This window comes from Eschscholzia californica, unplaced genomic scaffold (assembly GCF_041429995.1).
Source record: "Eschscholzia californica isolate CP2 unplaced genomic scaffold, dmEscCali1.0.p SCAF_6, whole genome shotgun sequence".
Taxonomy (NCBI): domain Eukaryota; kingdom Viridiplantae; phylum Streptophyta; class Magnoliopsida; order Ranunculales; family Papaveraceae; genus Eschscholzia; species Eschscholzia californica.
In genome coordinates, this window is record NW_028238483.1 from 9,963,695 (window position 1) to 9,977,573 (window position 13,879).

The 13,879-nt window shown below is 42.4% G+C and overlaps 1 protein-coding gene across 1 annotated transcript; it reads right to left on the reverse strand.

Moving 5' to 3' along the window:
- Positions 1-3,719: 3,719 nt before the first annotated feature.
- Positions 3,720-8,528, reverse strand: LOC147531642 (uncharacterized). The gene is made up of 6 exons (XM_086649769.1): positions 6,595-8,528; positions 5,888-6,473; positions 5,646-5,735; positions 5,333-5,538; positions 4,400-5,214; positions 3,720-4,024 (listed from the first exon to the last, which is right to left on the reverse strand). Exons 1-6 carry the CDS (start codon positions 8,526-8,528, stop codon positions 3,720-3,722), a joined length of 3,936 nt encoding a protein of 1,311 aa, XP_086505895.1.
- Between the last annotated feature and the right edge of the window lie 5,351 nt (positions 8,529-13,879).

Below are 13,879 nucleotides of genomic sequence, written 5' to 3' on the forward strand. Positions count from 1 at the left end.
GCATAGCCAGTACGAGTTCTCTTTTCAGTAGACTCATCAAGCAAGACCCTTAGGTTTCCATAGGAACATAGGGACTCCTCTAAAACACACCCAGACAGGAAGAGTGTTCATTGAAGCAATATCATCTTCAATAAACAGCTCCCAAGGACGAACAATAAACAATCTATTAGCAATGAAGAAAGGCTCCATTTCAAGCACTCTCTGTCTATTCTCATCCAAAGAAAACCTAATCAAATAAGCAGAAGCTCCATGAACTGTAAGAACAATATTACCTTTCGGTTTCCAACTTGCAAAGAGAATACGCTTAACCACTGAAAAAGATAGACGTGAGCCAACAAACGATCCAATCAAAAGATTTTCACATTCCTGAATCTCTTCTGCAAATTCCTTAAGACAAATCTCAGGAACACCATCCTTATTCAGTCGAGAAGGAGAAAATTCCAACTTAGAACGAGAATTCCTAGCACCCTTATGAAAAAGGGAAGCCCAAATGGAGCCACCATCAGCAGAACCATCCATCTTCTCCTCACCATAATCCCTCTGTTTCGGTGAAGCATCCAATCCCAAAGAACCAGGAACTCCACCACCAAAGGGAAGGAGGAAAAGTTTCGCCTCCCTCTCAGCCAACATGAACCTCAAGAGAGATCGTGTCGGGAAGAAGGAAATAATGGACACAGAAACAGTAGTAATAAAAAAAACCAAATGTCAGCCAACCACCAAGCACCAAGAGAATCGGAGGAGAAAGCGGCGCCGCCTACCTTAGGAAATCGCCCACCCGGCTCTTTCTCTCTCTAAAAACTTGTTTCCAGTGTTAGGGTCTGCAAAGTTGTTGTAATGTCATTCTCGTTTTAGTAACTTGCAGCATTTTGTTTCTTGGTTACATTGTTTCAGATAAGGGCATTTCAGTTGATGAAAGCAGAGTTAAATCTATAAGGAGTTGGCCAGTTCCGGCAACCCAATCTGATGTAAGAAGCTTTCACGGACTTGCATCATTCTATAGACGTTTTGTGAAAAAATTCAACACTGTCGTGGCACCGATAACTGAGAGCTTGAAGAAGGACAAGTTCGAATGGAGTAGTGCTGCCCAAAAGGCATTTGAAGTGGTGAAACAGAAGCTATGCGAAGCACCTATTTTAGCACTTCCAGATTTTAAGCAAGTGTTTGAAGTTGAGTGTGATGCTAGTGGAGTTGGTATAGGAGCTGTTCTTATCCAAGGACAAAGTCCAAGTGCCTATTTCAGTGAGAAGCTTACTGGAGCACAAAAGAACTACTCAACTTATGATAAGGAGTTTTATGGTATTGTAAGAGCTTTGACTCATTAGAGCATTATTTGAGGCCAGGTCAGTTCGTTTTACATTCTAATCATGAGGCACTGAAGTTTATAAACAACCAGCACAGGCTGAACAACCGACATGCTAAATGGGTAGAATTTCTACAATCATTCTCATTTGTATCAAAGTACAAGGCTGGAAAAATGAATGTTGTTGCTGATGCACTCTCAAGGAGGTATGCTTTAATCTCTATTCTGGATTCTCGGATTATGTGATTCGAGTTGTTGAAGACTTTATATGACGAAGACTTAGACTTTGCTAAAGTCTATACTGAGTGCAAAAAGGGAGTTACAAATCAGTACCATTTGCAAGATGGATTTCTTTTTAAAGGAAACCAGCTCTGCGTGTCAAGAAGTTTTGTTCGGGAGTTGCTGATTCGTGAAGCACATGGCGGAGGTCTTTTTGGTCATTTTGGGATTAACAAAACATTGGACATGCTTCAGGAGCATTTCTTTTGGCCCAAGATGGTAAGAGTGTTCATTCAATCATAGAACGATGTGTCACGTGTCAAAAGATGAAAAGCCATTTCCAACCAAGTCTATACACTCCTTTACCTGTTCCAATACTGCCCTGGGATGATGTGAGCATGGACTTTATTGTGGGACTACCGAGAACTCAGAGGGGTAAAGATTCTATCATGGTGGTAGTTGACAGGTTCAGCAAAATGACACATTTTATTCCTTGTCACAAGACTGATGATGCTAGTATGGTTGCTGACTTCTATTTTAAGGAGGTTGTACGCCTTCATGGTATTCCTAAAACCATTGTTTCTGACATGATTCAAAGTTTCTGAGCTATTTGTGGAAGACTTTGTGGAGGTTACTTGGTACTAAGCTTCTTTTTAGTACTTCTCGTCATCCCCAAACTGATGGTCAAACAGAGGTGACAAACATGACCTACTACTCTTTTGAGAGGCTTGATAAAGAAGAACTTGAGGGAATGGGATCTGAAGCTAGCTCAGGCTGAGTTTGCTTATAATAGGTCCATAAGCTACACGACAAAACATTCACCTTTTGAGATTGTCTATGGTCTTAACCCACTTACTCCTATTGATCTGATTTCAATACCTTTGGGGTTTAAGGCAGATTTTGAAGCAAAGGCAAGGGTAACTACAATAAAGAAGCTACATGAGAATGTTCAGGCAGAAATTGAAAGGTCTAATGAGAAGTACAAGAGAAAGGCCAACAAAAATAGACATGCTAAGTCCTTTGAACCAGGTAATTTGGTTTGGTTACACCTAAGAAAGGAGAGGTTTCCAAACAAACGCAAGTCGAAGCTGATACCCAGAGCCGAGGGTCCTTGTAAGATACTTGAGAAACTTGGTAATAATGCTTACAAACTAGAGCTTCTTGGTGACTATGGTGTTTCGGCTACATTCAACGTAGGTGATCTTTCTCCATATTTTGAAGATGAGGAGCTATCAGATTTGAGGACAAATCCTTTCCAACCCGGAGAGTTTGATGCGGGAGCATCGGAGCTAGATCAACCCGAGCTGACCCAAACAGCTCTGGATCATGAAACAAGTCTGGAACAAGCAGCGCTCGGATACAACGATATTCCTACCCGGGGTCCGAGCGTTACTTTACTGAAGTTGGACCACTCAACTGGATAATTATGGTCTTTAAAGAAGATTCTCGAAGACTTGAAGAGTCATTTTTGTTTTACTAATCGGCATTAAGTTTAGTCTAGTCTTTCTATGTTTTTTTTTTTTTGCAAAATCAGCGAGCTATAAGGGACTCGAACCCAACAAAGAAAAACAAGGAAAAGAAACTAGACCCAAGGTTTTACAAGGCTAGAAAAAGCCAGAGACAAAAAACTAGCAACTAAACAAACTAGTGTAATCTTCTCCTAAGGTAACCATTCTTGTCTTCAAGGAGCACTCTCTGGATCTCAGCCCCTAGAGCCGAACCACACAAGGTTGCAACACTAGTCTAGTCTTTCTATGTTCATGCATTTAAACTAAGTTGTTTCCAATGTATCTAGTTTCTATGCATTTAGGCTAGCTTTTATTTCCCCATTTAATGTATTCTCCTCTATATAATGTGGCTTATTATGAATGAAAAAGGCAGAGAATATTGAATTGAAAATTATAGTCTTTGTGACTTTGGATCTGTTTAGATCAGCTCCTTTATCCTCTGGTTCTGGAAGAGCCATTGGTGGTGGATTTCGAGCGTCTTTATCATCTGGTGGTGGCGACTTTATCCAGGTGTGGTGTTAGCTCAACCAGTTTCTTTATCACTTTGTGGTGGCAACTTTCTCAAAGTGTGGTGATCCGGATCTTCCTACTTACTCTGTTACGATACTCCCCTTTCACTCCTTACTCACGCTTCCGGGAAAAAGCATCACATGCTAACCCAATCAATATTGACCAAAATCCTATCCAACTTCTCAGCAATAGCCCCTGCCCAACCTGTTTGTTAGACCAAGTGAATTCACAACCAGAATAAGGGCAATCAAAGACCTGGCCCTGATAAAAAAATCACTAAAATCAGATAATCCTTCCAACCTAACAGCAGTTCCCCCAACTTTCTCCTTAGCCTCCAAAACAGTATTAAAATCCCCCATGAGCATCCAGGGAGAGTTAAACTCCTCAGCAAGATTAGAAAAAGCACTCCATAAGTTCCTCCTGGTCACAACATCCTTACTAGCATAGACAAAGCTAAGCAGAAACCTTCTACCATCAGCTAAGCATACTATAACAGACAAAATGTTGCTCAGACAATGCAACCATGGACAACTTAACTAGGGTAGGATCCCACAACACCCAAATCCTACCAAATATATCACAATCATAATTATGCAACCAATCCCAAGTTGGCATCAATCTAGACCTAACTTTTTTTTTTTTGGTATTAACCAGCAGGCTAAGGGAGCCAGACCCAAAACAACAGAGTTCAATACGAAAAGCCTAGCCTCTACCCTTAGGAGGGAACATACCCTCACAAGAACCAAAAAACAAGCCCACAGTAGTCTCAACAAAAGAAACGATACCAAAAAAACAACAAATAAACAAACACCAGCTCAAAAAGACAAAATAAGACTTCATTTAGTTATTTTCCTAATAACACCGCTTCTGTCTTCCTCAAGAATCTGCAGCAGCTCAGGTTCAACATCTTCCGGCCATAATACCTCTTCATCACCAACAGGCCTATGCTTAGAAAGCCAATCAGCAACCTGGTTGACTTCTCTAAACACGTGATGCACATTGCACATAACAAACTTAGCCATAAGAACTTTGATTCTCCTGATCAGGAAACCAACAGCCCAAGGGTGCTCAAGAGAATCTGCAGTAAGAATAGAGCAAGCTATCATGGAATCTGTTGCTAGCACCACCTTAGGCAAAGACAGCATGTTTTCCATCCTCAACCCAGCTTCAATACCCTGAAGCTCATGAAAGAGCACTGATTTAGGAGCAGCTCTACCCTTCACAGCAACCAGCACCTCCTCCAAATGATTCCTCAACACACCACCATAGCCAGCACCATCCACACCAAAGGACCCATCTGAGTTAATAAGAACACTGCCCTCATCAGGTCCCTGCCATTTTAACTCCACAACAACAGGAACGACAAAATGAAAATCAAGATTCCATTCATCAGCAAACCTCCTGCCTCTCATGGAATCAACATTTTTGATGGATACAGATTGAGCCTTCATCCTCACATCAGCAATAATCTGCCCCAACACCTCTTGGCTACTCCTAGCAGGTTCCAAATGCACTCTCCTATTCCTCTCCCACCAAATGTGATAGGCAAACCCATTGAAAGCCAACCTTCCTAAGAGGGCAATGTCATCCTTCCCTCTAAACATAGAAGAACACCATTCCACTTCCTTGGCCCAGTCACCTCTAGTAACTTTGACAATGCCTAGCATCTTCAGCAACCTATTCCAAATACAAAGAGAGAAGTCACACTGAAAGAAGATGTGATGCTCATCCTCACTGTCCCTGTTACATAAAACATAAGTGGGATCCACCTTAATTCCCCAAAACAGAAGCTTACATTTGGTGATAAGGCCCCCCTCTCAAAGCCACCCAAGTAATAAAACTATGTCTAGGAATGTTATGAGAGAACCAAACCACACCATTCCAAGGAGCCACCATTTTAGTCTTCCTCAAGGCTTCATAAGTACTTTTGAGAGTGAAACAACCCTTCTCACTAGCTTTCCAAATCCTCTTATCTTCATAATCCTCCTCAATAGGTATATCCTGCAACCTATCAGCAATTTGGCCCAAATAGCAAGACAGATGCCTAGGCAAAGACCAAGAACCATTTGCAATACAATAGCTAACTGTAGCCCTAGCATTAAGCTTACTATCATATCTAAAAGTTGCATCAAAGTGCTAAGCCAAAACCCCCATTGGATGCCAAAAGTCAAACCAGAAACTGGTTTGTTTTCTATTGCCTATAACATGGAAAGCAAACCTCAAACCATAGCTCCTGTACTGTAACAACCTCAAACCATAGCTCCTGTACTGTAACAACCTTCTCCAAACCCAAGAAGCATTGCTAGGAATAGGCATCAGCCAGAAGTTCCTTTTTTTTAATGAGATTAACCTGAACCCATTCCACCCACAAAGTCTTCTTTTGACTAAAAATGTCCCATATATGCCTTAGGCAACAGGCATTATTCAGGGTTGCAAGGTTCCTCACTCCAAGCCCACCCTCAGCATAAGGAAAACAAATGTGACTCCAGCCTACAACAACCTTCCTCACCCCCAAGTCTGGCCCAGACCACAGAAACTTGCTGAATAAGCTCTCCATCTCCCTAAGAGCTCTCTTGGGGAGATCAAAAACACTAAGCCAAAAGTAAACCATACTCCGAAGAATAGATTGAACAATAACCATCCTTCCAGCATAAGAGAGAAACCTGGTGTTCCAAGACTGAATTCTAGCCAAAACTCTATCAATAAGAGGCAAACAATCAGAGTACTTCAGTTTGGCTGAGATAAGAGGGACCCCAAGGTATCTAACAGGGAGAGAAGCACACTCAAAGCCCAAAACATCCTGGAAAAGCTGCACTTCATTATCAGGTAAGCCAGCAGAAAATAAGGATCTCTTCCTTTGGTTCACTCTCAAACCAGTACACTCATAAAAGGAAGCAAGGACCTCAGCCAAGGCCATGGCAAAACCAAAATCACCTCTAGAGAACACCAACAAGTCATCAGCAGCCAACAACCCTTGGTTGGAGTGGTAAGAGGTATAATCTTCCACCTTAGAGGTCAAGGGTTCGAGGCACACACTGAACAATTAAAAAAAAAAACAAGTCATCAGCAAAAGCCAAATGGGTCACTAAAGGCTTGACACACTTAGGGTGTAAATGAAACCTATTCACCTTAACCATATCAAGCAAGAGCACATTAAAAGCTTCTATCACTAGAACAAACAAATAAGGAGACATTGGGCAGCCTTGCCTAATCCCTCTCTTACCCTTGATGTATCCAAAAGAACCCCCATTCACCATAATAGAGAACCTAGAAGAAGAGACACAAGCATATACCCATTGTCTGAACTTACTAGGAAATCCCATCCTCTCCATAACCTTCATTAGAGCATCCCATTCTATAATATCATAGGCTTTTTGCAAATCAATCTTCATAGCACATCTAGGAGGGCCAAGAGTTTTATGATAATCTCTAGTAAGCTCATGGGCAAGAAGAATGTTGTCTTGAATACACCTGCCTGAAATGAATCCAGACTGGCAAGGGCTAACCAGCTTAAAGATAACATCCTTCATTCTCACAGTAATAATTTTAGTAATACACTTATACACAGTGTTGCAACAAGAAATAGGTCTAAAATCAGTGACCCTAAAAGCATTCTTAGTTTTAGGAACCAAAGTGACAAGGGTAGAATTTACCTCACCCAAAAGCTTCCCTGAAGAAAAGAACCTCAACACAGCTTTGGTGAAGTCATCACCAACAATATCCCAGCAAGCATTGAAGAAGTGAGCAGTAAAACCATCTGGTCCAGGAGACTTATCAGGTCCAATAGTAGACAAAGCATAAACCACTTCATCCCTAGTAACCTCCCTAGTAAGCAAATCAGCCTCAGCCTGCTCCAAAATAGAACTAAACTCCATGTTGTTAAGCACCTCAGGTACTCCCCTCTGATAATTAGAAACACCAAACATATCTTGATAAAAATCAACACACTCCTGGGCAACCAGATCAGCCTTAAGAACCTTTTCATTTCTTCCATTATAGATGAAAGGAATGTTGTTCTTAGACCTCCTCTCCTTCAAAGAAGCATGAAAGAACTTTGTATTGTTGTCTCCCAAATGAATCTTCTGAACCCTTGATTTCTGCTTCAACATAGTCTCCTCTTTCCTAGCCAGTTTAGAAAAACCAGCCACAGACCTCCTCTCAGCCCTCCTAGTTTGCTCACAAGAAGGATTGAGATACACCTGCTCCTGAAGCATCTCCATCTCCCTTCTGGCCCCCTGCACCTGAGCAGAAAAGTTTTTAAATCTCTCCTTTTTCCAAAGCAACAAAGCAGTTTTCACCTTCTTCAGTCTACACACCAATCTATACATAGGGTTCCTAGTCACCTTCACCTTCCAAGCATTAGCAACCACTTCCAAGAAGTCCTTCTCTTCTGTCCAACAATTGTAAAATTTAAAAGGCCTAGGTCCCACTGTAATCTCCTCAAACAAACTCAACACACAAGGAGAATGATCAGACACCCCAGGCTTAAGAAACTCAGCTTTGGAAGAAGGAAAAAGCTGAACCCAATCAATATTCACCATAGCCCTGTCCAACTTCTCAGCTACACTCCTCTCTCCCACCTGCATATTAGACCAAGTAAAGAGAAAACCTGAAAAAGGACAATCAAACAGATAAGAATCCCTAACACACTCCTGAAAATCAGCCAACTCCCCAGCTCTAACAACAACCCCTCCTTGCTTCTCATCCACCCCCAAGATAGTGTTAAAATCCCCCATCACTAACCAGGGGCCTTCATAACTCTGAGCTAACCTCCTCATCTCAACCCACAACCCTCTTCTATCAATACTAGTGTTTCTAGCATAGACACAAGTCAGTAAAAAACTCCTACTATCCCTCATCACAACAGAAACAGTCAAAGCTTGATCTGTCATAGCAACAATTGAAACCACAACCTGGCAAGGATCCCACAACAACCAGATCCTTCCTGATCTATCACAGTCATAATTATTCAACCAACTCCAAGTAGGCATCATGGAGTTCTTCACTTTCTCTTTATTATTAGCATCCACATGAGTCTCCAACAAACAACATAAACACAAATTATTACTCCTAATAAATTGAACTACTTCTTTTATTCTGAGAGAGTCATTAAGCCCCCTCACATTCCAACAACCAAAATTAATCATTAATAATTCTCAAAGGGACTCTGCCCTTCAATCTCTGACCTGCCTGAACATTTGCCAAAGTACCCCCAAACAAAACAGCCTTACCGGCTACACCAGACTGCTCAACAACACTACCCTCATCCATTTTATCATTCTCCCCTCCATCAACACTCAACTGACAAGTATCCACTACACACATCCTTTTAGGAGCCTGCCTATTGCTAGGATCATCAGCAGCCTCCCCCACAGGCCTTCTAGCACTATCAAAAGACTTATTCTTCTTGGATCTTCTCACCTCAGTCCAATGTCCCTCATCTAAGTCCATATTAGTATTATCAGAAGTAACATTTGCCTCCTCAATCTTACTTGTTGCAGGGGGAACCAAAGGAGAAACCACACCCTGAACACAAGGAAGTTGGGAGCCTAAACTCTTAGCAGGAGACACCTTATTAGGTGTCAAATCCTGAGCTCGAGCTAACTGTATACCAGGGTCAATCTTAGTCACAACCCTAGGAGCACCTGGCATAGCACCAGCATCAGTACCAGTCCTATTATCCTCTTGGGCATTAGGTCGAACAGATGCTTTGCACTTGCCCAAAGAGTGTCCAAAGACACCACAACCACTGCATTTCAATGGTTTCCATGCATATTCAACATGAATATTAATAACCCTAGAGTCTTTAACAACAAAAGAAATTACCTCAGGCATTGTACACTCCTTAGGGATCTCCACACACACTCGAGCATAAGCTAATCTGGATCGACGAGCAGTAGGTTCATCTAGCATAATAGGCTTCCCCAAATGGCTAGCAATCATAGCCAAACCCTTAGAATTCCATAAGAACATAGGAACATTCCTAAACCACACCCAAACAGGAAGAGTTTCCATGGCAGCTATATCTTCTTCAATAAACAACCTTCAAGGCCTGACAAAGAACAACCTATTAACAATATATAGAGGCTCCATTTCCAGCACCCTCTGTCGATCATCTTCTAAAGCAAATCGTATGATGTATGAAACATCACCATGAGCAGTCAGAAACATCTCCCCTTTGGGTCTCCATCGAGCAGTGAGCACTCTACGAACCAGAGGAAAAGGTAATCTCTGCCCAACAAACGAACCAATTAACAAATTCTCACACTCCTTAATTTCCTCCTCAAAATCAACAAGATCTATCTCAGGTAGCTCCCCCTCTTTACAAACCAAAGGAGGAGAGTAATCTAGCTTAGCTCTATATTTCTTCAAATCAGGACGAAAAAGAGAAGTCCAGCTCGAACTCTGCTCCTGTTCCTTCGAACCAGAGCCACCTGGTTGATGAGAGGACGAAGAACACTTACTGTTAGAGAACCCAACTTCAAAAAACGATGAATCACCTCCTGCCCCCTCCTTAGCAGCCGGAGGGAGCAATTGCTTCCCAGCCGCCAGACCGGCTGAAAATCCCCTTCAAGAAACACGGAACACCACCAGCCGCCACCCCCTTGCCGGAAAAATCAAAACAAAAAAGCCCTAGAAAATCGCGCTGCCCGGGTGTTTCTCTCTCCTAAACCCTCATCTAGACCTAACTTGGTCCTTATTCAGAACATCAATATGAGTCTCAAGAATCCCACAAATGCACAAATTGTTATTCCTAACAAACTTAGTCACCTCACCAGCTCTAGAGGGGTAGTTCAACCCTATAACATTCCAACATCCTGTATTAATCATTAAATCCATGAGAAACTCCCTTACCAGGCCTGGGAGCCTTTGCCTCCTTCAAAATTTTAGCTTCAAAAGCCAAAACATTACTACCCACCTGAGTGCCTTTGGATTCAACATGTTTACTTCCAACACCCACCAGCTGCCTCTCCCCTAGAGTAAAATGATTGGAGCTCTCACCACCAGACAACCTAGCAGCAGCCTGGGGAGCACTACCCTCTTTGGAACCCCCACCACCCCCAGGAACCACCTTCATCTTCTTAATTGTATCAGCAAAATATCCCATACTATTTTGTCCAAGAGAAGAAGACAGACCCATAGTACCATCAGAGCTCCCAACCCCCTTCTTACCCCTATTCACCATATTCCCCTCAAACCCTCCTCCATCTCTTCCTTTCCTCTTCATACTCCCCTTATGCTTAACTTCAGTCCACCCCTCATCAGACTGCCTAACCCCTTCATAGGATCAACAGTTCTTGGCCCCTGTTGAGAATCTCCCCCCACTTCTTCAAAAGGATCCTTCATGGTGGTATCAACCCTATCCACACCCCCACCAACCCTAGCCTTAGCCTTAGCAACCTTCAAACAGGTCATAGAAGCATGTCCCAACTCCCTACAATGCACACAGAACCTTGGTTTCCAAGCATACTCCACATCTATGTCAATATCCTCACCATCAATACTGAAATGAAGAGAATGAGGCAACTCGTTATGCATAGAGACTTCCACACAAACTCTAGCATAAGCCATCCTAAGCAGCAGTAGTATTATCCATAAATAGAGGCTTCCCCAAAGAGCTAGCAATATCAGATAAACCATCCTCATGCCAAAGATGGATAGGAACACCTCTAAGTTTAACCCACAGAGGAAAAGACTCAAGTTTCATGACATCCTTCTCCAAAAAGGGATACCAAGGTCGAGCAATAAACACCCTATTAGCAACTGAGATAGGCTCGTGCTCAAGAATCATCAATCTATCCTCCTCCAAATCAGTACGGATAACAAAAACAGAATCACCATGAAGAGTAAATGTAACCTCACCTTTAGGTTTCCAAATGTTCAGCAGTGTCCACCTTGCCACCATAAAAGGAAGCTTACTCTCAAAGAAATTTCCAATAATCCACCTTCTGCACTCCTGCACTTGATCTTGATACTTTGAGGAAGATAAGACAGATCTTCCATTCACCATCGTGGGAGCATGAAATTCCAAAGGCTTCCTGTTCGCAGATCGATTCTTGGAAAACAAATTAGCCCAATTAAGAGAATTAGTATTATCACCTGTAGAAGGATCCTTCCTTTGGTTCGAAGGGAGTTCATGCTCCTTCTCTCTTCCACAGAACCCATCACCATCCTCATCGACCCTCTAAGTAAACGACCACCACTACCCAGGCTAGTACCCTTCAAGATCCCCTCAACAGAATCTTCCTGTTTTGAACGCACTCCAGATCCAACCAGATCTGAAGCACTTTCACCAGGAACCTGGAGAGGATTATCTGCCTCCGTGGTTACTGAAGCACCCTCCCAAATGAGAAATCAGTAACCCAGAGACTCAAGCACTACTATCAAACCCCAAGAAACTCGGAGAAATTAGACGGAAAAGTTGTCGGAGAAGCACACACAGTAAGTTGTCGGAAGAGAACCAGTAGCTCCAAAAATCGCCCCACCCGACTCTTTCTCTCTCTCCTCCCAATACAGTCTGGTGCAGTTTAGGCCAATTTAAATTTGCTGCTAATACGCTTCGTTTCTAATCTGAGGTGTCAAAATTGAAGTAAAACCCAAAGCAAATCATTTGGAATGGAGTTTGACATATGAAACATATTATATGAAAAAACTCATAACTTGTGAAAAACTACTCTTTGCACAGTTTGGTGCAGTTCTTGAAACAGTTTGGTCCAGCGTTTCCAATTGCTGGCGTTTCATATCTAATCTGAGGGGTCGAAATTGAAGTAAAACACAAAAAAAAAAATCATGTAGAATGGATATATTTGACATATGAAACATATTGGATGAAAAAACTCAAAACTCGTTCGAAACTGTTCGGGGCACAATTTGGTGTAGTTCTTGAAACAGGTTGGTGCATTTTTTGTTTATAATGATAAGCGGGAGAAGCCCGCACCGACTACAGAGAAAAAGCAAATAAAAAAAACTCATAACTTGTGCAAAAATGTCCGTGACACCATTTGGTGCAGTTCTAGAAATAGTTTGGTGAAGCGTTTTTTTTGTTGATAATGATAAGCGGGAGAAGCCCGAACCGCATACAAAGAAATAAAATATCAACAACCTTTGGTTGGAGTGGTCACCAAGTTGGTTTCCACCCTATAGGTCAAGGGTTCGAGACACGGAGTCACACCTTAAAGTATGCTGACATTTACAAAAAAAAAAAAAACAATATTGACTAATTCCATCAGAAGTTGACTATTATTCAAGTGAGTTACCCCCAGTCCGAGCTTCATCTTCGTCAAGAAATCAGCAGCTTGATTGGCTTCTCTATAGACATGAAAAACCCGAAGCTCCGAAACTGGCTCCGAAGCCTCTGAACTCTCTTTCACAAACGCCTCGCCCGCCATGGTAGTTTCTGATGTGGTTTTGCAAGAAGTTGCTTGATATTCATCGAGTCAAGACCAAGTTCAAGTTCCTAGAATCCGGCACTATGTGCTAGCTCCAATCCCAACTCAACACCCTGTAGCTCGTGTATGAAGATAGTCTATCCATCAACCCGACCTGTAGCTGCTCTCACAACCGTCCCCTCCGAATTTTAAATAATGACTCCATACCCCGCATCCACCTCATGCAGTGCACCATCCGTGTTAATCATATATCTCCCTGCCGTCGGTCGAGTCCATTTACATGGAGTGTTAACCGGCTTTTGGAGAGAGATAGTAAGATTCCAGCAATCGATGGTTCTCCGATTCTCCTCCGTATCTTCAAACCGTTTGGTAACGGTATTCAGCTTGATCCTCACTACGTCACAAATAGTGTGTATAATCAGCCCCGGTGACATGACATTACTTCTAAATACCCTGTTATTCCGCTCCTTCCAAATATGATAGACATAGGCATTTAGAAGCAAACGACCCACTCAGGCAGCAATAGAAAGCCCGCCAAAGTAATTAATACACCACTGTAGCTCCCCTTCCTAATCAGCAGTACATACTCTCTGAAATCGAATCTTAAGTAGTAGCGATTCCCATATAATCTTTGTGACCTAACAACCAAAGAATAAGTGGAAATCCGTTTCTTCATCTCCCCCACAGAATACACATGTAGTATCTATAACCATACCCCAACTAGCCAGGAGCGATATAGTTTTGAGGCGTCTTCGAAAAGCAAGCCACGTGATGAAGCAAGGTTTGGGTATACCACCCGGTGACCATAGTAATGACGTCCAGCTCAATCGAGTTTCTGTAGGTCGAATTGCTTCATGCGTCTCTTTGAGAGTAAACTCTCCACTCTGGCTAGGCATCCAGATCACCTCGTCTCTGAGAGTACTATCTACCACCACCTCTCTAGCTTCGACCTC

Excerpts from the sequence above, each read along its gene's own strand:
- LOC147531642 (XM_086649769.1), bottom strand. The coding sequence starts at position 8,528 with ATGCCTACTTGGAGTTGGTTGAATAATTATGACTGTGATAGATCAGGA. Across the intron at positions 6,474-6,594 it reads TTGGCTTTTGCTGATGACTT|AGGTGATTTTGGTTTTGCCA; the intron begins GTTTTTTTTTTT and ends GGTGTTCTCTAG. Across the intron at positions 5,736-5,887 it reads TGTGGGTGGAATGGGTTCAG|GCAATAGAAAACAAACCAGT; the intron begins GTTAATCTCATT and ends TCCATGTTATAG.